This window comes from Chelon labrosus (genome assembly GCF_963514085.1).
Source record: "Chelon labrosus genome assembly, chromosome: 16".
NCBI classification, from domain to species: domain Eukaryota; kingdom Metazoa; phylum Chordata; class Actinopteri; order Mugiliformes; family Mugilidae; genus Chelon; species Chelon labrosus.
In genome coordinates, this window is record NC_140349.1 from 10,947,287 (window position 1) to 10,974,873 (window position 27,587).

Sequence of the window (27,587 nt, forward strand, 5' to 3'; positions counted from 1 at the left end):
GACCTGTACTTGAAGTTGTGACAGGTGTTATGAACCTATACACAGGGTGCTGAGTCTATAGGTGTTTTTACAGGCAGGTTATTTGCCTTAAAGGGTGAAAACACATCTGACCTGATCTCTCCGAGTTCAAGTTTGGTCATGTCTCGCGACCCATGTATGCTCGACGGTTTTTGCTTATGTAGCACCGTGTGATGTCATGACATCTAAACCAAACCACACGGCACACGGCTCAAAATGTGACAAAACCTTTAAAAGCTTTAAACCTTTTAAAGCTTTTAAAGTGAGATGCTGGATTTCCTGCCTCTCGCTGTGTATGAAAATCCATACAGATTACATCATTTAGCTTCTGAAGCCTCGTCTGAGAAGGACCTGACACCGACTGATGTCCCACACCATAACATGACTGACTCATAACAGGCTTTACCAGAAGCGCAACTCTAACAATATTACGTGTCGTAAATTAATGGTGTCATTTGTTTTACCCTGGAGCAGCTGGTGTGCTTCTTCTTTTTTTTTTTTTTTTTTAAATTCCAGTCTCTTAAAACCAGTATGATGACATATTTGGTTGTCAGCAATGAATCTATTCACATTTGTCACACCTCAGCAGGAGAAAGTGTTGTCGTAGGGAATGTGCCCTTCAAACTCAGATGGACTTGTATTTATCGCAGTTATTGCTTAGAAGTCTGGAGAGCCCATGAAATAAAAACTAAACCTGAAACAAGATAATCCTACTAAGGAGACTGTGTTTCTTTTTTTTACCATGAAGTACATCACACCACTGCTGTAAATACTTGTGTATTAATCCACGTCTGGATATAGTTCCCAATGAATACGCTGTTTACTCTGAGGTATCAGTCAACCTGCACGGTGAGAGATTAGCGTCTTTATGCAGCAAAACAATGTCCAGCGTTCAGACACACGCAGGAATGTACACAAGTCCACACACTCTACATTCTTAGCACTAGGAGGGACTTTTTTTCACTGAGGCCTTGGTGTCAAAACACCTTGCTCAACTCCACAGGGAAGTCAGTCGTGGAGAAGCGGCTCTGCAGGGATTCAGTGTTTTGCTCAAGGATGTTCTAGCTGCTTCGTTATGTCTCCCACCCTGCAGGGAGCAGGGAACCAGGAGTTAGATTTAAACTGTTATTAAGTCAGAAAAAACAACTGGCTACTTGATCAGTTTTTCAAGTAGAAAACTGATTGAGTATCCTGGACCCTGGACCTGTCCAGGGTGTACCCCGCCTCTCAGCCAATGACAGCTGGGATAGGCTCCAGCCCCCCTGTGACCCTTCACAGGACAAGCCGTTAGAGAAGATGAATAAAGGAGTGTATCGTCTTTAATGTGAGTCGTTGCTGCTATTCTTCATCACTTATAAATTTAAAATAGAGGACACACAACATTATTTTACACTGTCTTGATAAAACAGCAGCTAAAAATATTTGAATATTGTTGCCTCAACTGTGAAACTGCACTTCAGGCTTTAGACGCACTTGATAACTTCTTTTGGCATCAAACAGCGCCCTCCTCTGGTGAACAAGAGGAAGGGCACAAACATGAGGAGATGTCTTGAGATTAGCAAAAGTATAAATTGTTAAGATTAAATTGGAAAACCGTCTCAGAGGCTTACTTATATATTTTGATTCAAATTTCACATTTTTAGTGAAGAAAAAAGTAGAAAAAAAGTAATTCAGGAGATCCATCGGCCGACTCCACTTCTGTGTGGAGTTTGCATGTTCTCCCTGTGTCTGCGTGGGTTCTGTCCGGGTTCTACGGCTTCCTCCCACCATCCAGAGACATGCTTGTTAGGTTAACTGGTGATTCTAAATTGGCCGTAGGTGTGCATGTGAGTGTGAATGGTTGTCTGTCTCTGTTTTAGCCCTGCCATACTGCCTAGGGTATACTCCGCCTCTCGTCAAAGGACAGCTGGGATAGGCCCCAGCCCCCCCAAGACTTTCCAGAGGACAATCAGTTACAGAAAATGAATGAATGAATGAACATGTCACAGGAGCATCGGGCTAAAATACATTTAGTCTAGTGTAAAATGTTGTTTTGCCGTTCGTACATTGACTTACAGCTGTGTTGTTGGGTGCAAATAAAGACAAACTCAAGGCTTCCTTTTAAAAAAAAGAGTGTATTACGGACTATTGATTAAAAAATATCACGTTAACAGTCTTGGAGGTAATATACAGTTACATAAGACGTCCTATAAAAAGTCTGAGGAAATAAAATCCATATAAATATGTTGAGTTGTTCCATTGTCGTAAGTTTAGTTTACAAAAGAAATGTTGTTAATGTTCTCCAGTTATGTACATAAATACACTAGTAAAAGTTGCACCTTTGATTGAAGCGACATCGTAAAGCAAGACAACTTTAATCTGCTCTCTGTAAAATATCTAGTTATAAATCTTTATCAGTGTACAAAACACAAAAGTCTTATTGCCTTATACGGTCTTATAATTTAACCGCACAAGTATATGAATGTTTAATATCTGTGAGGCAGTTTGTGGAGAAGAATTCTGACCTTTTATGTGGGGTTATTTGTCCACGGGTAAAATTGTTCTGGTAGAAAATAAATAAATAAGCTGCAAAAACTAATAGCGAGAAAAGTATTTTGTAAGTATTGCAGAGTCTTGTTTTGAACGTATTCCAGTTGTTGCAGGACTAAGCGTGTTTTTCCGTTACGGGTCCAGTTCCCATCATCGTGTGTCATAATATTTCCTGTCCGTTAGAAGCATAACTTCCATCTAAATAAACTTCTAATCGGGGGCTTTCCCGCGGTGATGGTGAAACCTTCCTTTTGTTTTCAGGGTAGTCCGACTCCTCCGAGCTGCAGGAATTCAGCTCAGACACACAGCTGGAGGTGAGGCTCAGTCACACAACAGTCACACGTTACACTAGTGCGCATCAATACTGAAAGAAATTATAAACCTTCACTAAAGCTAAAGCACTTTGGATTTTAAAGAATATCCAGCAGAACTCCGAGCTCACTTTTTCAGTCTTTTGTTCCTCCTTCATATTAAAGAGTCCGTTTTTGTATTTCTAACATAACCGGCAGGAAAAGCTGCCCGGTTGGTGATACTTTGTGTAAACATGTTGCTTCACAAGTGATTCCTTCATGTGTCTGTCGCGCAGGCTGTCATCCCCTCTCTCTGCTGTGCTTTTCCGAAGACGGACCTTCCCTTTTATTTTCCGAGTTTCTTCGACAGCTTCCTTCCTGATGAGGCTCCGCTTCTCCGGCCTCTCTACTCCACCTTCCAGATGGCGATCTTTCCGTCATTTTTCCCAGCTCCGCTGAGGACGTAGCGGTCCTCCGCTGAGCAGAGAGCCGTCACCTTGTCGGTGTGGCCGTGAAGCTCCTTCAGGACCTGGTAGCGCTCCGTGTCCACGATGTAGACCTTCCCTTTGGTTGAACTGCGGCCCACGCCACCGACCCACACCTGGAGAGAGGGAAAGATGTAATTTAAAACTTAACAAACCACTTGAATGAGTAGTGAAACATCTACTCTAGGAGGAGGGGGGAAAATTTTACAGTAGTCTCGACTTCATGAAGTTATAATCCATTTGTAGGTGATGTGAAAGAAATAGTTGATGAGAGTTACACAAGGAGACTGATGCCACTTTGTGTCTTTACTAGGACGTGAGTGCAAGCAGCCAGTTAGCTTAGCATAGCATTAAGTTTAGAAAAATGTGGAAGAGGTCAGTTTGGCTGTCCTGGCATATATATAAAATATGCCTAAAAGCACTTCTGAAGCTAGCTGATTATCATGATTCACAGAGCAGTGTCAATCTTCTTATGTAACTTCCATATTTCCCAAAATGTCAAACTGTTCCTTTAACGTGAATGTGTTCAGGCATATGTGTTGTTTTACCTGGTTTTTAACTTTAATCAGGCAGAAACATCCGGTGCAGTCCTGTAAAGCCACGCGTTGGAACGGCTTGGTAGTGTCTTTAATATGCCAGACACACACTTCTCCGGAGTTGACACACACACTCCACAGCTCCTCCCTCTGTCACACACGCAAGGCAAACAATGATCAAACTTAAATACAAAAAACATGCAGAAAAAAAACACGATATTCAGGGTACAGTGTCAGTGTGGCACCTCAGGTAGGAGCAGTGCAGAGCTGAATGTAGCTGTGGCCCCTTTATGTTGCTCTGGCAAATTCACGCGATGCTTTAAGGAACCGTTCCTCCACACCTCCATTATACTGTCCCTGGAGCCTGACGAGACAGAGGAGACACACAAGGAACTCAGTTTCCAATTCAAGTCGACCCTCTTAGTTCACATTTTAATGCTCCGGCGAGAGTGTGAAACTCACAACACCAGAGAACGCTGTTATAGCAGTGGACGGACAGCAGGCGATCGCAGGAGAGACGAAACTGCCTCTTCACCTGAGGAATGAGAAAAGTTCATTCTTGATGTGCGTTTAAGAAGTCGACTAGTTGATGCCTACAACAAAGGGTGGTTTTAAACAGACCTGTAGCGTTGAGACGTCCCACACCATAACACTTCCCTCTACGCTGCAGGAGTACGCCACCTTTTGGCTGAAGGACACATTATTATGAAGCAATAAAGACACAATTTATCGTATCATCTTCATAAAAGTCAGTATTTGCTGCCGCTTTTCTAGTTTATATCAGTGTACAATGAATATCTTTCACTGCTGGACTGTCATTACTGTTTTAATGTATTGTATTATCTATTTTATTTGAATTAATTTAGATATGGTCAGACAGATTTAGGTGAGTTTTGTTATGGTGTATTTTTATTGGACGCTTTTACTATTAGATGCATCCATTACTTGTATTTGTCCATGTCCAGCGCCAGCCCCGTGACCTCCGCCCTGTGTTCGGTCAGCTGTCTGTTACAGACCATGGACACCATGCTGATGATGTAGATGACCGAGTCCTCAGAGCCCATCCAGACCTGATCCTTGTCCACTCCCAGCATGCAGTTCTGAAAACAGACACACACGCCACAGAGATTAAAGAACTGGACGTCAGCGAATAGAAGAAAATAGTGTGTTTCAACGTAGCAGCCCTATCGTTGTGTGCATGAATAGTTTATTTTTTACATGTGTGCACAAATATGATTGCTACTTAAAAAAGATACAGCTTAAACAGCTGCTTGAATAATGAATTCCTTTTACAGAAATTGAACAATGAATTATTTAGATAACCTACAAGCTGCCGGTCCTTTCTTTTTATTTATTTTTAAAAGAAAATGCCAAACATTTGCTGTTTTTAACTAAAGTACAAAAATTGACATCAGGAGGCTGGCTAATATTTTTCGAGTGGCAGAGAAAACTTGGCAATTTGGACCCAAAATTGTATTAATTATTTGCAGCAAACCATAAAAGGGACAGTTTAGTTTTTTTGTCAGTGGGGTTGGATGCAGTACTTATCCCTGGTCAGTCTATTACACGCACAAAAGCCAAACGCAATAAACTGCTGTGGGTGTCCTAAAAAAGTCACCAGACTCCATTGACAAAAACAGTAATTTTACGTCACAGATCAAGGGAGTAGCTGGTCTACTGCTGCCTTGATTGATTAGTTTGTTTGTTCCAGTTAGATTACATTCAATTTAAGGTGATAAAACACCAAAGTCACACAGCGGTAGACCGGCAAATTCCATGTCCTGAAAGATAAATTTACTGTTTTATAAATGGAGTCTGGTGTCTTTATCTGACAGCATGCCTTCCATGCAGACTCTCCGGTCTGCTTTTCACTATTAACTATGGATAGATATGTCACACAATCCCAAACGACAAACTATCCCTTTAACAAATTATTCAGAAAATAAACGGCAGATTGATTAGCATCAAATATAATTATGACAGCCCCAAAGAAACTTCAGTATATCTACAATAAGTCTTTTCCTAATGGGCCCAATGATGAGCATTATTTCATTGTGCAATATCGAACCTCACCACAAGGTGGCAAAACTGTTCCAATAATCAACTCACACATATACAGTTTCAAACTAAACCCTCAAACCACTAAGTAAGCGGGGAAAACACAGTTGTTGACATAATGTCAGCCACCAAACAACACAGTCCAAATGTTCAATACATGACCCGATAGTGAACTGTGTACCAATGCGACGGCAGGGAAGTGAAAACACTTTGTCCGTCTCTGTCTCACACAAATATAAGTTAACACATTTCATGTGACTGTGACCTGCATGCCTGAAGTCGAGGTCAGTGATTAGCACGGTCGTAAGAAGAGCCTTAAAACTTCACACTCTCCCTTATCTATCATAAACATTCTCCTCGGGGAGCTTTGAAACACAACCCCGCCAACCGTCGCTTGTTTATATTTTGTTACGAAAGTTTCCACTAAAGATGTTGTGGTCTTCGACAGAATGAAAAGTATTCCAAACACACTGTATACTGTGTGGAACATGTGCAAGCAAGTCTGGAGATAATACCGGCACTGATTCAAGTTGAGCAACGGTTAAGCTGAGGAAAACTCGTTTTATCTGGATCTCATGGCAGTGGCATGCATGAACCGTTTATCTGCTGGTTCTGTTTGGAGACGAGATGCAGCTGAACATCTGGCCAGGTTTTTTTTTTGTTTAGTTATGCACAACAAGCACCTCTACATTATTATGAGCTGAGTCTTTATGTGTTCCATACGTGTCTTTATGTTTATTTGCTGTTGCATTTGCCAGGTTGTGCAGGTATTTGGCATATGTGTGTACTATTCTCACCAGTCTTGCATTCCCGACGTGACAGGTGTGTGTGAGGGACCAGCTGGAGGCATCAAACACCATCACCTTCCCTCCGCTCACGGACACCCACAGCTGACCTGAAACACACGGCGGCCACAATATTTATTCAGTCATTTCTCAATGCCTTATCTCAAACTTGTGACCGACATCTGCCAGCGTTTGCTCTTTCAGAGTAGGCAAAGAAGAATTGTGAATATATCTGAGCTTTATACTTTCAAATTTCAGAAACAGTTATCCCAGAGTGACAGCAGTTTGAATGAAAACACTTTCAAAACAGTTTTTCCTGCAGCCTGACTCCACCCAGGCTTCATCTAACGGTCAAATTTCCTCCAGCGCATTCACCGCTAGGAAACGCAAGGCGGAAAAAAAAGATAAAGTAAGTAACATCCTGTATTTCATACGAGGAGCAGAGGAGGACAGTGGGACACAGAAGTAAAAAGAGGGAGAAGGGAGTGGCGAGGTTAGAGGGGGAGTGAAATGGCCCTGTGCCAGGAACTCAATTCAGTGACCTATATCCAAACCAGAGAGCGAGGCCGAGGCAGAGAGGAGCGGGGAGGGAGGAAGGATCTGAAAGGCTGGATTTGTTCTCTTCACCAGCACAGGAAAAAAAGCCCAACGAGCAGGCTGCTGCAGAAGAACTGAACTGTTTTTGTATATGCGTGAATCACTGAGTAAGAGTGTGCATGAGTGTGTTAGCGGTCGGTGTCGGCCTGCCACCAGCCGTGTTTCTAAGTGTCCCCAGATGGTCGTGCGCTGAAGGCCGAGGCGTTGTAGCTGTTTTTAAGCGGCCTTGCCGCCACGTCACGCACCACACTGTCTGCCCTCCGTAATAAAAACATAGACGGTATACACAGGCAAAGCAGCAGTAAACAACTGTGTTTTAAGGTCAAATGTAATGACCGGGCTTTCCAAACAGGTGACGAATTGAGGGAAGAAAAGTGACTTAGTGAGTTTTTGGGGCAAAACGAGCAACTAAAGCAGCTTCCTTGGCACAGATTCTTCGTTTTTCTGCAGCACTACGGGAGGCATGAAGACCTTTTTCAATAGATGCTCTATAATTTAGTGGTTTGGTGATTTAATGTAACGTGAAGTCCTAAACATCTTTAAGATCACCCAAGATGAACAAGACTGAACAAGAAGATTGGATCGATGTGAGGAGCACAGTTGCAGACCTGGGTGCATCTTGGACGTCTTTCATTGAGTCAATTCAGTGTCATTATTTACACTGATCAGCCACAACATTAAAAAATGACAGGAGAAGTAAATAACATTAACCATCTTGTGCCAATTCAGTGTTCTGCTGGGAAACGTTTGGACCTGGCATTCATGTGGATGTTACTTAGACATGTACCACCCACCTACACCAGACCAGACACCCCCACCCCATAGCAATGACACTCCTTGAAGGCAGCAGCCATCCCCAGCAGGATGCAGAGTGACACAGGCACAAAAACGGTTTAGGAACAACTCAAAAAACATGAAGAACAGCACAAGGTGTTGACCTGGCCTCTAAATTCACTAGATCCCAAACTGATCAAGTATTTGTGGGATGATCCACAGAGGCCCCTCCCCTCAACACATAGGACCCAAAGGCAGCCACCAACAACATCCTGTTTCCAGGCGCCACAGGACACCCTCAGAAGGCCCATGTCCATTCTCTGATGAGTCACAACATAACACAATATTAGGAAGGTTGAAATATATTTTTGGCAGATTCAACGCTCCACTGCAGGCGTGAGTACTTCAAAAATGAAAAGGTACATTCTGATTTACAGTCAAACAGTGTAGTTTGAATCTCTAATCTGCTGCGACTTCAAGTGGAAAGGGGCCAGTTGAGATTATTTCACCATCTGGTGATGATACCCCCTTGGAGGTTTACCTGGACCTGACCGACCGGGAGAAGACCCATGGGGTAGACTCAGAATTCACTGAAGGGGATTACATAACCTGACTGGCCTGAAAACGCCTTGGCATGCGTCCCGAAGAAACTAGAATGCATTGCTAGGGAGAGGGACGTCGAGACAGACATCGGATATGAAAAGAAAATACTGTCAGCATGTAAATGCAGCCATTGTTATTAATCACATGAAATTCAGCAACCTGGCCCCTCCTGCCTCAGAGCTTCATTATGCAGCCTTTCTCTTTCCTTGTTTACTTTCATCTCATCTGTTAATCATTACATTAAATGGCCTTGAAAAAGTGACACTTTATACTCAAAAATAATCTTACCAGAGGCTCTTTCTTCTACACATACAAGTGATGTAACCTGTTGTATCATACTTTGGTATGTTGTTTTAAACCTTAGTATGTTTTAACAAAAGTAAAGAGAATCTGTGATTTTTTTAATCTGCTAAAACTCTTTGTTTCCATGGGACTCTGTTACTGTTGTAACCTCAAGTAGCGGCTCTTTCCCGGTATAAATTTCTTTTTTTTTCCTGTTGTAATTTTCTGTAAAACAAGGCCAGAAGAGGAAGTGTGGTTGAGAAACTTCACGTGCAGCTATATGATCTTTACGTCTGACTGAGTGAAGGGAGAAGTCGTGCAAACCACAGGTTATCTGTGTCTGTTGACCAACGTCTATGTCTTATAGACCGTCAGCGTTTTGGTGTCACAGCTCAAACTCTAGGTTGTGAAACTATTCTGCTGCTCCAAGCAGTCAGTCAAATCACAGACTTCAACACTGGACCAATCAGAGACGAGAGGAACCTGACACTTGTCAGAGTTATTAAGAACGCCGGAGAGGTTGCTTGGTTATAGGACACATTCAGGAGAGGCCTGTGTGTATGTGGGTGTACCTGGTGTATAGAGAAGTACATCCACAGCCTGAGGTGCAGCAAGTTCCAGCGAAGGGTTAATTTTGTGCTTGAGCGTCTCTGCGGTTGTCTTGGGAACCATCATGGGGACTACAGACACACACAAGAGAAGTGATTAACATTTGCCAGGTACTTAATGCACAAATACGCAATACAAAACCTCCCGAACATCAATAGAAATCTCCACACAGTCTCTGTTGAGTTATAATATATTCATGAACATGTCAGGTTCCCACAGCTTGTATCTTAGAATGAGTCAGAAAGAGCAACATTAGCAACCAGAAGCAAACAGGTCGTTATCGTCGTATTTTTTTTTCTACCTTCCATCTTGATGCGGTCAAAGTGAGCCAGCTTGGAAGCAGCGTAGATGGCCTTACTGCTCTGTAGGCTCCCCACCACAGCGTCCATTAACAGGGCGTTGGTCAGAGCCTGCTGCATGTACTGGGGGTCCTGAAGGGAAAGACTCGTCATGTGAGTGGTTCATTAAAAGGCTAAGAGAAAATGTTGATAAAAAAAACAGGAGCTGTAAACATAACGACAATGTTTGCTCTTGTGAAATTGTGTTTTATTCTACATCAGAAGAACTGTACGAATTATAATTTTGAACTGAGAGATAAAAAGTCATCCTGAGGGCAAAGTTTCACGCTACATCAAATAGTGGTGGTGACATTTCACTAAAAAAAGCAAAATGCAAAACTGCTTGTGCTAGCAGAGCTAATATTTCAGCCTCAACCAAACTGATCAACCTCACAAGACTTTGACGTCCCTAGAGACACACGCTCAATGAACAAAATTAAACTCTATATTCTCCTGACTGCCAGTAGTTCAAATTAGTTTGTAAACCTGAATATCTCCCACCCGCTCCATACCACTGAATTACCTCCTTTTGCTATCTACAGAGGACAATTAGGGCTTTTCAATGATGCCAAATGTGAAGGAGTGGGGCTTTGGTACCTTTCTCTGTCTCATTAAGGAAAATATCGTCCATAAGTTATATGATATCTTAAAAATGAAAACTTTGTTTTTCAAAAAATAAATGTTTTAATTAGTCTAATTACCTTACAAAGGTAATTTTTAAAAAATGTGACTGGACAATGTATTTTTTTCCTGGTAGGTCAAAAAAAGTAAATTAATGATGAATCATCTTATTTTACTTTTTTCTATAGTTTTCTGTTCGTTTTAGTTTATAAAAAGTCAAACTATAATGAGAAAAACAGTATATTCTTCCAAAGTCAATGGTAGCATCTTCTAGTTACTTATTTTATGAGAACAGAAAAAAAAAAATACATATATATATATATATTAAGTTTACTATGATTTATGTCAAAGACAACCAACAATTTGTCTCATAACCATCAAATGTTGGTATTTGTTCATGAAAAATTAAATAATTTATTATTTATTTGCAGATTAATCAATTAACCAACTACTTGGTTCAGAAATAGAAAAATAATAATAATATGGCAGCTTTTAAAAAGTTGTGAAGAAGCAAGCTTAATGCAGCTAATGATTTATTTTCACGTTGTACTTTTTAACATCATAATTGTTACCAGATGTTGAGACAATACTTCTGCTAATCCACCTTCTCAGGCAAAGCAGGATATATTTGAACACGCATTACATGCTAGTTAATATGCTAATTGCACGGACTGCAAATACAAAGGGGAACTGAGACGTGATACGGTATTTAAATTAAATTACAGACAGCTACAGGGAGGGAAAAACAGGAAAGAAGTGAGAGACTGAGATGATACAGTTAAATTATTTGGTTTCACAAAGGAAACCCTCTGTCTTTGTTCAAGCGTGTGTATTTATGTTCATGTACGCCTCATGGAATTTCAACCCCACCCACAAAGGTCAACGAAGCTCACAAGGACTGGCGCACACACACATGCATCATATTAACTGATACCTAGATAAAGACACAGTATGAGTAATAGAACCACTTGATAACTTTCTTTCTCTGAGCGTTTGTCCCCATCTTTTCCCACATGTTTACACCCTCACACACCACCATCAGTTAAGGATTTACCTTGTGCTGGTCGGCGATGAGGCGCCCGGCCCACATCTCTTTGACCATCAGGTTCCACAGCTCAGTCTCCGTTTTCAGATTAGCCTCGAATGTCTCCTTCCTTCCCCGAACACGTAACTTCAGGCTTTGGATTCGCAAGAGCAGGAAGGGAGCCGAGGACACCTTCACCTCCTGCAGGAAAACACATTAATATGTTGTGAATATGTTCACAGAGTCAGACACGTCTTAATTTACTCTATTATTTAGGATTAACATTCTCAAAGGCCACCTTTACTCTGCCTCACCTCTAAATCTCTGTACTGCGCCACCTCCACGTATCCAGGTCGGCCATCGGTGAGGAGGAAGAGCCGGCGTTGAGTCATGGCAATCTTCCCCACGCCGCGGCTCGTCTTGACCGAAGAGGACAGCTTGAAGACGCACTCGCTGTTCTCAATGTGCTCCAACACAGACGCAGGCAGACACACCTTGAAAGCAGACAAATACGAAGACTGTGAGTGAGGCTGTAATGTTACTGAATTCTTTTAGTAGCCAGAAACGGGCCATGCAATGATACCCCAGATTTACTCAAACCGAACACCTCAGCAGCTATTTTTGAAGGGCAGCAGCAGTCTATGATCAGTTCCTTCTCATTTTAATCCCTCATTGCTCAGTTTAGATCTATGAGGGAGATGTGGGCAGCAATTTGGAGGCTAGAGTGTCACAACAATGACTAGATTCAAATTACTGTCCAAATGAAAAACGAAATACACAAAGTCTTTTTTTAGCATCTTGGCTTTGCGGCAGCTGGAAGTGACCATGTTCGAATGAAATGGAGAAACTGAGGGGATAAAAAACACCTAAATGTACCTATCCCTCTCTTTGACGCCCCATATTTACTTAATTGTGAAATTATTTTCAAAAAGGTCCACTAACACAATGATTTAACTACTGGCATCACGGTGACCTGTGGAAAAAGTGGTATTTTTCAACAGAAGGCTATTTTTGGACCCAGCCACCAATGATGATCAGTGACATTGCACTTATGCTTCGTTCACACTACCATTGAAAAAAGAAATGACGAAACAGCCAAGCGTGGCTAGTTCCACTATTGAGTGAGTCACCGTTGAAGTGTTGCTCAAGAGTTCACTGATACTTTCGATGACGTAATTTCTTTTAAAGTTAATGGGTGAAACTAAATTAATTGAAGTGAATTTAATTGTAGCTTGTCAATCAGCGCCGTCACCGACCTGTTGTTCTACATTGGTCACACTTTTCAGACCTGGTGACTAAGTCCATCTTTTACAGACAGTCTAGGATTCGTTCACTTCAGTGATGGATGTACATAGATGTAAAGAAAATGACTCCATTGTAATCGGCACAAACCTCCTTTCACTTACAACTGACGTGGACAATATATTCTTTGTGTAAGGTATCTATGGAGCAGTACAGACCTCTTGTGCCTCGGCCTCCGTCTCTTTCCAGATGGTGTAAAACACTCTGAACAACTCTGGACCAACCTGCTTCTGATGACCTATAACAAACAAGCACACGCACACGATAAGATAAGAGAAGATAAGAGAAGATTATTTGTTTATATCATAGGTTGCTCTATTTAAGCAGAGCCATGTGTATTGTGGATTTAAAACCTATATCTTAAACTTAATTTACCTAGAAATGAGGAACTACTCTGCTTCACAAACACATAAAGATGACTGGTAGCTGACTGGGCCAATTATTTCTTTATTTCTTTATTTCTTTCCAAGCAGTCTAATCTACCAGCATGCCTGCAGAATGAGTAGATGGTGGCTGACGACCTGATTGTATTACAGCACTGGCTAAATATAACACACCCAACCAACAACCCACTGACTGGTAGAGTAGATAATGCATGAAACAAGATTTTCATATAATAAACAATATATAGTTCCAGTGTGTGTATATATATATATATATATATATATATATTAGACACACACACACATCACACACACACATACATACACATAGTTTATTTAAGCTGGTAGGTAGCAGAACATATTCTATTATAATATACAGTTTGTATAATATAATATAATATAATATAATATAATATAATCAACATTTTGGACCATCTAACCTTGAAAGACTTGTCCACAAGATCTTTTTATATCAGGAAGTAGCAAAGATCAACACTCATACGTCTTTGTCGGAGGTGAGAAGTGGAAAAGAAAACTTGACAATTGCCCACTATAACATTCAACAGGATGCACAAGCCCTTTTCCAGTAGCCTAATGTGAGCAAAAGATAAGCTTCATTCCAATCGTTCTTCCTGCTTTCCATCAGGCAATTCAAGTTAGAACCCCAATTTCCAAAATAACACCCCAGCTAACCTTCTCCCTACTCGCTTCCTTTAATTCAACCCTCCATTAATCACTTGCTTCCTTTAAAATACCCTAAACAGAACATCTCTTCATTGCTATCTTGCCAACACAGTCAATCCGAGTTGAGTTGAAGCTCATTTTAACGAGGCTTTCAGTTCTGTTTCAAATGAGGTCATCTGCAGAATGTGTGTAAAGGGCAGCAAACACCAGTGAAGCCCTGGTTAGACATCCAACACTGTATGACAAACTCTTCAAGACGGGGTGAGGTAATGATTGACCTGAGGAATGAATGTTTGCCTGGAGAACCTGTGACGGAGGAGGAGGAGGAGGAGGAGGAGAGGTATAACGGAAATACCCACGTGTATGAGTGTGTGAGTATGTTGAGGCAGTGAATCCAACAAGTCCAACACCTTGGAGGTGTGTTTATACACCGATCAGTCACAAGATTAAAACCACTGACAGCAGAAGTAAATAACACTGACCATCTTGTGACAATTCAATGTTCTGCTGGGATATTTTTGGACCTGGCATTCACATGGATGTTACTTAGACATGGACCACCCACCTAGACCAGACCAGGCACCCCCACCCCATAGCAACAGCACTCCTTGATGACAGCAGCTATCTCAACTCAAAAAATTAAAAACAGCACAAGGTGTTGACCTGACCTCCAAATTCACTAGATCCCAAACTGATCAAGTATCTGTGGGATGATCCACAGAGGCCCCTCCCCTCCACCCATAGGACTCAAAGACCCCCGCTAACTACATTCTGTTGCCAGGCACCACAGGACACCCTCAGAAGATGGTGGTCATAATGTTATGCCTGATCAGTGTTACTACATACACTGTATTATTACATACACTTCTTACCTATAGTTAGTGCTTCAAAGAGTCTATGAATGGTTCCTTGGTCTTTTACAATGCCAGACTCCTGCACGCATTTCACAAACTCCTCCAGCTGCATGGATTTTTTCGGCAGCTGGAAGCGCTTTACGGTGCCTTCCTCGTTCCCGTTCCCGTGGCTCGCGCGCTCTCGCTCCTGGTCCCTCTTGACGCGGCTGATGAGTCGTTTGAGCTCAGGTCGTTTGTCCGCCTATGGGGAGGATTTAGGAGTTTAACAGTGTAGAGCAGCATCTTTCCAGAGAGAGTAAACCGAGCCACTGACGACTATGTGGATTCATAAATATGTTAAACAGCTCATCTGTGGCTATGTATGCATTCAGCTACATAGGGAGTACACAATGACCTGAACTGACCTGTAAGCGTTCAACCTCTGACATGGAGTCCACCAAGGACTTAACCATCTGAGAAGGGAAGATATCTGCATCTGTCTTGTAAAGACTCTGGAAGTCCTCTAATGCATCGAGACGCTTGTTGGACACGAAGTTCACCAAACCACGCAGGTAATGGTACCTGAACAGACAGATGGATGGATAGATTAGGAGTTAGGCTTTTGTTCTGGATCAACAATTTTTAATTAAATAATGTGATTTAATGCAAACGAAAGATATAGATTCAATCATCATTTAAACACAGATCATACGTTTTTCTAGTTCGGTATTTCATGCAAAAAACATATTAGACAAATTTAAAACAAATTTATAGTATTTTTCTTCTCTGTGCACAGTACCTGGCCAGTAGAGCAGATTCATCAGGTGGTGTTGCGTTAATAGCCTTCCCCAGTGAAGCTGCCATGTCAGAATAATAGTTCTGGACGTAATGATAAGCCAACGGAGGGGGGAACTCTGGGAGACGGAAAACCTTCACTACTTTCTGAGGAGACTTCAACCCTGAAAGGAGACAAATTTAATCAGAACCAGACTTCCTCAAACCCATTCCCCCGTTTCCTTTTAGCTGCTACTGACCAACATCTGGAGTCATCTTCCTGACGGAGTTCGGTCTGTTGTGGCTGATAGCAGCTACCGTTTCATTGGCAGGCTGGTCCAAGTTAGGCAGACTGGCTCCCAGCCTCTTGCTCAGTCTGTTCTCACGGCTGGTGTAGCTGCTGTAGCCCGTCCTGGACAGTTCAGACATCGGAGGACGCCGGGGAGACTCCGTGAATGCTCGATTCCTGCAAAGAAAAACACAGATTTTCAGCTCATGGCTGGAGCTGACAGCGAGGGATTGCAGTACTAGTAAAAATATGCAGAGTGATATATAGTCAATAAAATATTTTAACACAGGATATGCTATACTATAAACTCAGGTGATTGCTTTTTATTGCATTTACATGTTTTTAGAAGGGCATCCACAAGCAGCAGGGCCAAAAGCTAAAGCTAGGTCCCACAAACTGCATTTCCTCAAACGGCCAATTGAGGCTGTCTCCACATACGAGTCACATCTCCATCACCATTAGAGATCCATTATTAAAAAACAACTTTACAGCAGAAGTAAAAATGTTTACAGCCCAGTGAAAAAACTGTTTTGTATTTAACTCACTAAGATTACGTCGAGGCTAAAACTTATGTGGCAACTGAGTGGCAATTGGATGCTAGCCGTCTGCTTAGGAATCACCTGCCTGCCTTAGCTCCACTAATGCTCCACCTCTTCGCCCATTTTGGGAGGAGTTTTATGGAATCAAGCACTGCCAAGATGGTGAGGGCCGGAGCTACCCCAATGAGCTTCAAAACTACTCTACAAAAATCCTATGGCTCCATCTTTATATACAGTCAATGGGCATCACTAAGAGAAACAAAGACTGTAGAAAACCCTATAAGTTACCCTTATAGCTAACTGCTCCTCTGCTGGAATGACAGCATTAGTGTAAGACAAGTCATCTTAATCGCATTTATTCAGTTTCATTAACACATTGGAGCTTTCTTTGTTTTCCTACCCTTATGTGAGTTTCTCGGTTCCTCAACACATACAGATATGAACGTATTAAAACTAAATGAAAGCTGCGTTTTTCTTAATTTGGCTGCAGCTAAGAATTATTTGATTTATCTACCATCAAGTGTCCGTCCCCACCTTAAAGCCAAATCATACATATTAATATGTCTTGTAAACCCAGCTTTGTGTGGATAAAATAACAACATAATAAATTGTCAGGTAATGAGTAAATTACCACATTGGTTCCTGTCAGAGGGCAAATTTCTTCAGCTCAATCGGGTATAACAAGTTAAACAGCTCTGGGGTATCCCAGGAATGATGAAATGTGCTTTGTCAGCGTGTGAGTGGAGGAGGGACGGGAGAAAGTGAAATAATCATTCACTTGTGAATCCACACAACAAAGCGGACAACCATCCATTCAAGACTACATCACATCATAACCTCTAAAGCGTGCAACCTTGGATTGTCTTGCCTGAGACTTGTCTCTCATCACTGCCAGGTTACCTCTGTCCATCTTGTATAACATCATACCAGCATCATACCTGTGCGCATAGTTGCGCATTTTCTGCTCCATGCGGCTGAAGGTGTCTTGTTTCCTGTTCAGCCTGTCTCGCAGGAACGAGTGGAAGATATGAGTTTCTAATACCTGGGACAACAACAACAATAGAGAAACACGCAGCACAGACGGTCAGCATTTGTGTTTGTGTGTTGGAGTGATTGTCTTCTAAATAAGCGTGTGTACCTTCTTGTAAAACAACTGGTCTGCTGGCTCCCTTGTTCTCAGAAACTCCTCACTGTTGAAAACTCTGTGCTCATGGTTTAAAAAGTCCTGGACTCCGCTAAGAGAGAAAGACAAAGGCGGATGGAACAAAGTGTAAAACAGAGCGACAAAAATCTATTTTTATTTGACAAGCCGTGTCCGCAGTTTATTTCCAGGTCATTTGCAAGTCTTACCTGAAGATGTTGACCACTAGTTCCAGGGTGATGTTGTGTATCTGCGAGTTGAGCCGTCTCTGCCAGTCTCTGCGCTGGGATCGCAGGGAATTAGCATCGGTGCCTGCTCCAAGGTGACACATCTCCAAGTCATAGTGAAGCTGGAGACACTCTGACCTGGACGTACACAACAAGCACAAAATAATGGTTTCATCCAAAACTTTAAACCACATTCCCTTTGCTATTTGATTTAGCTGGTAGTTCAAGTTTTTATTCGAGCCGAAAGTGCCTGCATAGCAGCGTGGAGGGACATTGCTAAACAGAATTTCTGGTCACGAGTGTGTTTAATTGTTTTACAGTGTGTTACCTAGATATGAAGCTTTCAGCTGCAGCCACAGGGATGGCCGGTAGGTCAATAGTTTCAGACCACGACGACTGAATGATGCCATCGTCAACATTTACGAGGATTAGGTCCTCGGTCTCCTGCACAAAGGGCACAATTCATTACAGCACAGCCTAACAGAGAAGAGCTCAGTCTGACGAACAGACAGCTACTGTAAAATATGAGAACTGAAAGGTGCTGAATAAACATGAACGCAGTGGAAACTAAGGGGCTATTGTTATTTACTGTACGTGAGCTCAAGACAATAACAAAAAGACAATTTGAATGAAAAGCTGAAATCACATTCAGATTGCAAATGTACAAGACGTTGGAGGGGAGAATCGCAGCAATATTTGTTATTTAGCAAATCCACTCCTTCTCATTATTACTGTTTGTCTAAGTGCCATGACACACCGAGCCGCCAGTCAGCTGTTTGCCAGCCGCAGCTACACCAGTCAGGCCGTCAGTGAGCGTCTGTGACCCTAGTTTTTCTGCAGTTTAGAGAACCAGTGAAGGAGAAGTTTGTAGCACTTCTTAGCTTCTTAGACTCACAGTTAATAGTAGCACTTCCAGTTTCCAGTCTTCCCTTTGACGGAGGCGTGCAACATATGTGCTAACTCGCTGTTGGCTGCAGTCTTTGCTGTGTGTTTTAAATGAAACTTTTGGGTCCAGACAAAGGTCCCAGTTGGCCTCTATATGCCTGTATTCTAAAATTCTACACTGCTCCCATCATCTTGGGCAAGTTAGGTATGTTTGCCAGATTTAAGCACGAAAGCCTTCATGATTTATAAAAAACGGATGTTTGAATAGCTGTAGCTACACTGGTGTACTCACTGCAGCAACCTCTTCAAAATGACTGATGTGACAGCCCATGAGGAAGGCGGTAGGAGCCATTAGGAAGTCCAGCATTCCCATCGCCAAGACGGGGACATAAGGTTGCTGCCAGGACAGAGGCTGAAACAAATGTCAGGGTGATATGAGACAGATAAGAGAGGATGAACAAAATGCTTGAATAGTTCTTTAAATAGCGACACTGTGACGGTGTTCCCGGCGCTAACCTGCAGGTACAGCAGCAGACTCTCCGCAACCAGAGTGAGCCTGGCCCAGTCGGATGAGAAAAAGACCAGCCTCTGTTCTTGAAGGAGACAGGACAGCACCTGGACAGAGGAAAGCATTTTACTTCTTATATAAATCTTTTTAAAATCACAGAGTATTTTTTTTCACCGGTTTGTGACCTTATCTTGTCTCTGTAACAATATTATTGCTGTTACCTGGAGTAGCGTTGTGTGTGTGAAGCAGAGGAAAGGCAGATGAAGGTCGATGTCAATGACAGGGCTGTCCTGATCCTCCCTGGATGGAAGAAATACTTGGAGAGGACGAAGACTGAAGGACTGACACACAGAAACACATTTTACTGTAAAGATCTTACAAAGAAGGAATGCAAAGAGCTCATTTAATTTAATTTAATTTAATTTAATTTAATTTAATTTAAGAAAAGAGTGGTGTTTTTTTTTTACCACATGCAGCTGTCCAGGAGGAGGTAGGGGGACCAGGGACAGCTTGGCTGAAAACTCCTTGACTGTCTCCTCAAAGTCGCTCTGTCTTGCAGGCCGCAACTGGACCAGAAGACTAAGAGCATTGAGGCGGGAAAAGAGTTGACTTTCACTTCATTGAAGTCAGGTCATCCATCATTTATATGTATTTAATAAAAATATTACCATGACAAACAGTCTCTCAGGGCGTTGTAGTACGGGAACTTGGAGATGATACACACAGCAAACGGTGCATAGAGACGGGCCTTAGCTGAATTCAGCCGGTGGCCATTCTGGACAACACCTTCATGAGAGGACTGACAGAGCAAGCAGCCGATGAGAAGCAAGTGTCTGCATTTATTAGTGTCAACTTGTTTACGTGTGTTTTTGTATTTGTACCTGTATCGCTCTGTAGTGCTGCACAACAACTCCATGGGTTCGGTTGCCAAACAGGTCAGTAAAGACCAGGAAGTGGTAACTGTCTTCTTTGTTCTCTGTGGCTAACTGAAGACCACCTAGCCAAAGGAAACCAACAAGAGATGCCACATTCATGTCGTATACAGTAGATTACATTCACATCAACATGAAGGTTCTAACAATGGTTGGGAAATTTTCATGAAAGCTTCAATAATCATAAAACAGATACGCCTGAAATATACATAGATGTCTATTATCGGATCCCAAACTGATCAAGTATCTGTGGGATGATCCACAGAGACCCCTCCCCTCAATCCATAGGACACAAGGCCCCCACTAATGACAGGACACCCTCAGAAGGCCCATGTCCATTCTCTGATGAGTCACAACTGTTTTGGCGACACGTGGTAGACTTACACAATATTAGGAAGGCAGTCATAATGTTATGCCTGATCGGTGTATTTTCAGCTAATAACCATGTAAACACTTGATTTAAACAACTTGACTTGATTTGTTTATTGCACTGGTACTGAAAATCGTGCGTCCACCTCAGCCCGTCTAAAGGAGCTATTGTATAAATTCCGTGTTGTCAATAAAGTTATGAAATAAATCTTCACTTATATTTCTGGTAGATTTCATTCTCCACAGCAGAGTTAAATCAGATACCGTATATTATCTATTTAAATGTGTAGACAGTGTTTTTGGGTTGTCATAATGAAAGGCATATGCTTTAAAGATAAGGAGGACGTGCTTGCATGCCAGTGTGTGGCTTTGAACTATAATCTACAATGTACACAGCTAACAAGATACTGATGCATGATGGTTGCTACTGAGCCAGTATAACACGACACAATAATAAATCAAGACTGAGATCTGCAAAGTGTATGATATGATATTATCTAGTTAGATCACAGCGAAAGGTTGGGAATGTAATGCCATGTGCTAAAAAAAGGGAACAAACGATACCAGCCGTAGTAAATCTCAAAGATGTTGCAGAACGTTTCAGATTACAGCACACTACTGTTAGGCTTGTCATAGAAGAAACTGAGTGTACCAGGGAAACAGAGCTGTGGCAAAGCGATGAGATCCAGATCCTTTGGGACACTGATGTCCTCCGTCGCTGAAGACACTTCAGCACGGCTGGCTGCTTCTCCATTTGACTGTGACTCAGTACGATCTCGTCTCTTCTGCAAAACCACAAACAAATATTTATTTCTCAAATGAGCTACATAACAACACAAACTAAAACAAAACTTTTCCAAATTTATAATAATTGTTGTGCGAACTTATAATTATATCATTGTATACCTTCTTGATGAAACTCCTCCTCCTCTGGACGCGGCTGAAAGCTGGACCAATCACCTGGCTGGAGTTGGTCTCCTTGGAAACAAACGGTGGGGCGTGGACTTGCAGTACCTCGGCATCCAGCAGGGGGAGTTCGGTTAACTTACTCTGCTGGCGATGCCGCAAGAGAGTTTGGAAATTTATGTCGGTTAGCGAATGAACACGAAACTAATGAATAAAAATAAATCTTAAACAACAAATATATGTCTTGTTTTCGCAAAGTTTTAGCAAAAATAGCCAGAGGATGTGTTACTTTGTATTTTTGGCTCATGCTAATTACTATTTTTATGTTTTCTTATGTATGTTTTGGTTATATAAGTTACTTTTAAATGTGCTTTTTTTTTTTGCAATACCCAGTGGCTTGACTTAAATATACTTGAATTTGATAATCTATTCTGTATCTTAAAGTTTTAAGGCCAAGACAAACGTAACCAACATCAAAGTAACAACTGGCAACTACAGTAGCGTTGCCTCATGTCGCCTGAGTCTGGACCAAAATAGTTGCACCTGAACTCAACACAAAGACTACCGCCAATCGTCATTCAAAATGGGAAACCAGAAAAGCTACTACTAGCTATTTTGTTGATTTTCGTCACTTCCATTCCTCTTCTCATACACAGGTTCTTTCTACTTCCACATGTGGAAGAACTAAGGTCACAGACGACCATCAGCTTTGTGTGTCACAGCCTTTATGGTATATATATGACAAAGAATAAAGAACATTAACTGCCAATGTGAAACGCTCCATTCAGTAGTAATTAAATGACAGTTGCGATTAAAATGATGGCTCAAAAAAAAAAGAAACAATCCTGCACAGCGACTTTTTCTCTGCATGTCTGTGTGTAAACGTACCTGCAGTATGTCTCGAAGTTTATCAGTTGAGGCTCCAACCACGACACATGCCTCCAGCAATCCAGACGGGAGCTCTGCCATCACATCCAAGTCAGCACACTGCCGTAAAAAACACACACCGTTTGAATCAGTCAGCCTTCTGCGAAGCTGTACCTGCGATATGTTTCTGTTTTACCGTGACCCTTACTGTAGTGACAAAGAAGTGAGGAAGTTCGGCAACAATGGATGAATATAGCTGTTATGATGGTTCATTGACTTTGAATTTTAATGATGACTAACCCTGACGAATAAAAAAGATTCCCAGGCTAAATGTCGATCTCGTCCAAGTTGAGAGTTTTACATGCGTGACGAAACCACAGGTTGAGCAATTGAACCTCAGCTAAATAAAAACCAAAACAAAACAGCAGCATCTCGGGCATTACGCATGTCTCACACAGAAAAAACTCTCCTGCTGCAACTTCCTCCAGATGTGTGCAGTCACACATACTGCACACAGACACACACACACACACACACACATGCACTGACACAAACAGATACCTATACGGCTAAATCACACACACAGCAGATGTTAGGGTTTGGGTGCCGGTGGGGTTTTCATCAAAACCACAGAAAAAAAAAAGTTACTGTTACTGAACCTTTTTTTTTTCCAACCCAAATCAGATGAGGATTATTGCTTACTCATTAATTCCAATCCGTAATGTTAATAAAAAAGAAAATCTTCTTTAGATTGGATTTAAAACCTGATGCTATTTAATAGTATTAATTAGACATGATTACATGATTTCCTGGACTGTCCAGGCTTATTTTTATAGTTTTTATATGCATACATTTTATCAAGTTAACAGTTAATTTATGCTATTTGTTAATAACTTTACTAGATATGACTATTTCTACAATCAAAAATATATATTTTTTGACTAGTTTTCACACGATCTACCTCATAGCATCTTGAGTTGTTAACACTAACACACACTGCTTCAGTAGTTATTTTTATCGATTACTGTTTGATAAGCTGATTAGTCCTTTGGTAAACATAAAAAATAAGGATAACCAGGATCCTTTAACCTTTTATTCAAGCAGTTTATCATAAAAAAATACTTATTCTTTTATATAAAACATTCCAACATATTGAATAAAATGCCAGAAATTAAGTTACCTAATGACACTATTTAAGGCCCAATTAGGAAATGTGTTGTTGTTGTTATACTCTCCCATTTTTACTGAAAATAATTTGACATATATGATTTATTCCAAAATAAAGGTCCCTTTTATTTTTTTTATTCTGCCAAAACAGCCCTGACCCTTTGAGGCATGGACACCTCTAGACCCCTGAAGGTGTGCTGTGGTATCTGGCACCAGGACGTTAGCAGCAGATCCTTTAAGTCGTGCATGTCGCGAGGTGGGGCGTCCACAGATCTGACTTATTTTCCCAGCACATCCCACCGATGCTCGATTGGACTGAGGTCTGGGGAATTTGGCGGCCAAGTCAACGCCTTAATCTCGTTGTTGCCGCTCCTCAAACCGTTCCTGAGCTATTTTTACTTTGCGGCAGCGAGCATTATCCTGCTGAATATGACCACTGCCATCAGGGAATAGGGTTTCTATGAAAGGCTGTGCATGGTCTGCAACAATGCTTAGGTAGGCGGTACGTGTAAAAATAACATCCACATGAAGGGCTGGATCCAAGGTTTTTCCATAAGAACACTCCCCAAAGCATCACACTGCCTGTGCCGGCTTGCCTTCTTTTCACAATGCATCCTGGTGTCATGCGTCGAGCAATTAAGCAAGGCGCTCTGTCATCCAAGTGATGTTGAAGAAAATGTGATTCATCAGACCAGGCCACCTTTTATTCAGTGCTCTGTGGTCCAGTTCTTGTGCTCACATGCTCATTGCAGGCACTTTAGACAAGGGTCCAAGGGTCAACAGTGGACAAGGGTCAGTAGGGGCATGCTGACAGGTCTGCACTCATAATGTTATGGTTGATTTGTGTATTCAACCTATCGTTAATGGAAATCTACATTATTTATTTTATCTTATTTTGGGTGAGATGCTCCACAGCTTGTTCCCCAGCTAACTGTAGCATCCTCTCATGTACGCATGTTGTTCTCATAGTGTCAACAGAGTTCAGCTTTAAGTCCTCATCGACCTACCTACCTACCTACCTACCTACCAAACTACATCTGTCTGTCTGACTCAGATTCAAGAATAAACATCTGACTCCCATTAGCTGCAGCTGCAGCCTACACCCAAGGAGCTGCACGCCGCTAAATCATTTTACTTTGCTCAGCTTCTCTCTTTCGTTTTCAGCTTTCCACATTTTTACATCTCCCTCTAATCCCACCTCCACCATCTTTCTTCTTTTCATTTCAGCCTGCCATATCTGTTCTATCCTTCTGTCTCTTTGTTCGTTTCCCTTTTCTCTCTTCTTTCTTCACCTTCGACCGACGCTTGCTTCATCTCTTCCTCTGTCTTCAGGCCATTCTGACCTCTGACTAACTGAACTGCTGTGTCATGGAAAAAACACACACTTAAGTCATTTATTCCCTGAAGACCGTTCATTTAGTAAACTTTGTGCGTTGGGGGGAACCACGTCTGAACGCCTCCAAGCATTTAATGTCAACCAGATGCATGTGAGAAGAGGAGCCGTCAAGTTTTTCGAGCACTTTCTGGATGGAACGTGCTTTATTTATTTGACATCAGATTTCACTAGAAGAACAACACTGACAGGAACAACTCCTTTGATGTACCGCACAATAATATTGTTAAGATTTCTGTAGGGTGTGTAGTTTCGAGGAGGTAACCTTAGGCAGACACCAAGGAGCTGTGCAGGGCATTAAACAAACAAGTCTGGCTTCATATCTGTCAGAGAAGAAGCTGCTTTGGCTGGGAATGAATTCAAGGAAAAGATGAAGAAGACTGCCGATGCCACAATGACAGATCAATGAAAGTATTTATACAGCTGTGTGTCAGGACAGCTCTGTCAATGCTTTTTCCTAAGATGAGCTTCTACTGCATATTGGCACTTTTCCATAGACAGAAAACTGGCCACTGACTCGGTCTACAACTATTTTATAGGTTTCCGTCTTTATGCTCATTCCTGAAATTTAACATTAGATTGAAAACGTGTGTCCAAGCTATTTTTTGCATCCTAGAGCCGGTTAGTGATCCGAATTTATCTTTTAAATGGGTCATCCGCAGATTTTCACATTGCAGCAAAGTCACACAAACTCAAAGGAGAGTTTTGGTGTTTATTGAGCTGCCTTGGGACACAGGAAGAGGGTAAGCTCTTAAAATGGGTGACATGCCCCTTTAATGGACACCAGACCACGTTTAATAGGTGTTGGTCTGCCTATGAAAAAATAACAATTATAAAGAAAATGCTTTGAAGACCTGAACTAGTAATAAATAAATAAATAAATAAAGACGAGCAATTTTAAAAACTTTGTTGCTTTTTCTTGCAATAATTTGCAGGAAAACTGTATTTTTTTCCTTTTTCTTTCTTCTCCTTTGGCTGGAAAAGCAGTAAAAATGAGCAACATGTGCCTCAACGAGCACATTTCAACATAAAGCAAATCAGAGCAGTGCAAACTGAGCCGTGGCAAGTTTCCCAAAACTATTCAGCAGTTGTGAAACTTTTAAATAATCTGTAATATGCGTTAGTAATAGTTTTAAACATTTAACAATTGCAGCTGGTGAGTTGTTAGGACCAACCGGGCAACAAGACTGTTGACATAGGAGCTCTAAGGAAAAAAAAAAAAAAAAAAAACAAAAAAACAACGACTCACCTTAAATTACTCGTTCATTTCCACTGGAGACGGTCGGGACGGGGAGACAGCAAGCTAACACCGGCTAATACGGCTCCGGCTCGGTGTCAAAAAACGACGTTAAACAGTTTGAAAGTCGCGACTTCAACACAAACTCCAGCTCCTACTGAGCTATGTGATTCAGAGGTTACTGGAACACACACACACAGAGAGAGGTTTGCCGCTGGACTGTCAAACTTCGCATGGCCACATGTTTACTTGTACTTCCTGTGTTCTGATTTTCAAAATAAAGGCCCTTTTCTTTCTTGAACTTCCGGGGGTTGCGTTACTCGGCTCGGTGGCGCCATCTACTGTATGTGTATGTACTGTAAGTTCATTTTATACAATTAGTGAATATTACATAGAACAATTTATAAATGATAAAAATAAATAGTATATAAATAGAATAGAAGGTAGAATTTGCTTATATTTAAAGCAAATACAGCAAAGTGTTGCTGTTCTGTCTTATTTTATTACAGCTGCTTCCAATTACGATTGAGGATTTATAAAAAATAATTCATGTCTGATATTGATTGCACAATTTTAATTAAGTGCATTTCAGAATTAAAACAAGCACACAATCAAATAAGAACATTAAAGTGACAGTGTAAATGCAAATTAATGGAAAACGGGGTCCTCAGTGAAAACGTTGTGGTGACTTCCATGGAGCAGCCGGGATCGTATAGTGGTTAGTACTCTGCGTTGTGGCCGCAGCAACGCCGGTTCGAATCCGGGTCCCGGCACTTCAGTGTAGGGGGCAATTGTCTATGCTTTAATCTCTGACATCCCCCCCAGGCTCACTTGCATAAAGTGTGCCACTATTTTCTATCATCTAAAGCCTGCCTGGGTAGTATTAACAGTGTAACTGTGTACGCCATCTTCCCTCTGTGACAACCAAAAAATTATGTCCTGTATGATTATATTGAATTGGGTTCTTTGGTCGTGTTAGGCTACATGTTCTCTTGACATTCATTCTTCAAATATGAGATTCTTTGAATGCTGTGTCTATGTTGTCGATATGTTCTGACTTTGTAATGTTTTCTTTGTGAGTAAAACATTTCTGTCACTGTAAAACAATGTGTGTCCATGCATCTCCTTTTCTTTTTAGTCAGTCTTTCCTGGGTATAACCAGTAAAGAGACATTCATTCATTCATTCATTCATCTTCTGTAATCACTTGTCCTGTGAAGGGTTGCTGGGGGAGAGCCTATCTCAGCTGTCATTGGGCGAGAGGCGGGGTACACCCTGGACAGGTCGCCAGTCTATCGTAGGGCCAACACAGAGAGACAGACAACCATTTACACTCACACGCACAGGCCAGTGATTTAGAATCAACAATTAACCTAACGAGCATGTCTTTCGACAGTGGGAGGAAGCCAGAGTACCCAGAGAGAACACAGGGAGAACATGCAAACTCCACACAGAAAGACCCCAGTCGGCCTGGATTCGAACCTGGAACCTGCATGCTGTGAGGCATCTGTGCTAACCAGTAAAGAGACAATAATGCACTGTTGTTGTTATTGATTCTCAGAATGTTCTCCGCATGGGAGCATTTCACTTACCTGCACAAACG

At 41.6% G+C, this 27,587-nt stretch overlaps 1 protein-coding gene across 3 annotated transcripts; it reads right to left on the minus strand.

Moving 5' to 3' along the window:
- Positions 1-1,878: 1,878 nt before the first annotated feature.
- Positions 1,879-26,301, minus strand: dennd3a (DENN/MADD domain containing 3a). Of its 3 annotated transcripts, none has more exons than XM_084563859.1 (30): positions 25,998-26,301; positions 22,210-22,308; positions 21,322-21,465; positions 21,068-21,200; positions 19,996-20,111; positions 19,783-19,913; positions 19,582-19,693; positions 19,336-19,455; positions 19,123-19,221; positions 18,899-19,018; positions 18,050-18,165; positions 17,704-17,859; positions 17,492-17,588; positions 17,292-17,395; positions 15,786-15,991; positions 15,551-15,710; positions 15,177-15,333; positions 14,791-15,013; positions 13,010-13,089; positions 11,864-12,043; positions 11,580-11,750; positions 9,868-9,997; positions 9,530-9,637; positions 6,714-6,811; positions 4,804-4,958; positions 4,480-4,546; positions 4,321-4,393; positions 4,104-4,222; positions 3,871-4,008; positions 1,879-3,438 (listed from the first exon to the last, which is right to left on the minus strand). In XM_084563859.1, the coding sequence occupies exons 2-30, from the start codon at positions 22,288-22,290 to the stop codon at positions 3,244-3,246; spliced, it is 3,789 nt and encodes a 1,262-aa protein (XP_084419985.1). In that variant the 5' UTR covers positions 22,291-22,308; positions 25,998-26,301; the 3' UTR covers positions 1,879-3,243. The 3 variants fall into 3 exon arrangements, with proteins under 3 accessions (XP_084419985.1, XP_084419983.1, XP_084419984.1); XM_084563857.1 differs by having other exon boundaries at positions 21,322-21,468; XM_084563858.1 differs by lacking the exon at positions 25,998-26,301 and having other exon boundaries at positions 21,322-21,468; positions 22,210-22,348.
- Positions 26,302-27,587: the final 1,286 nt, after the last annotated feature.

Bases quoted from the DNA above. Each gene is read 5' to 3' on its own strand.
- dennd3a (XM_084563857.1), bottom strand. From the start codon at position 22,290: ATGGCAGAGCTCCCGTCTGGATTGCTGGAGGCATGTGTCGTGGTTGGA. The intron at 17,860-18,049 runs GTAACACACTGT...GTGTACGTCCAG, and splicing joins GCTGAAAGCTTCATATCTAG to GTCAGAGTGTCTCCAGCTTC. The intron at 4,959-6,713 runs GTGAGAATAGTA...GTCTGTTTTCAG, and splicing joins ACGTCGGGAATGCAAGACTG to AACTGCATGCTGGGAGTGGA.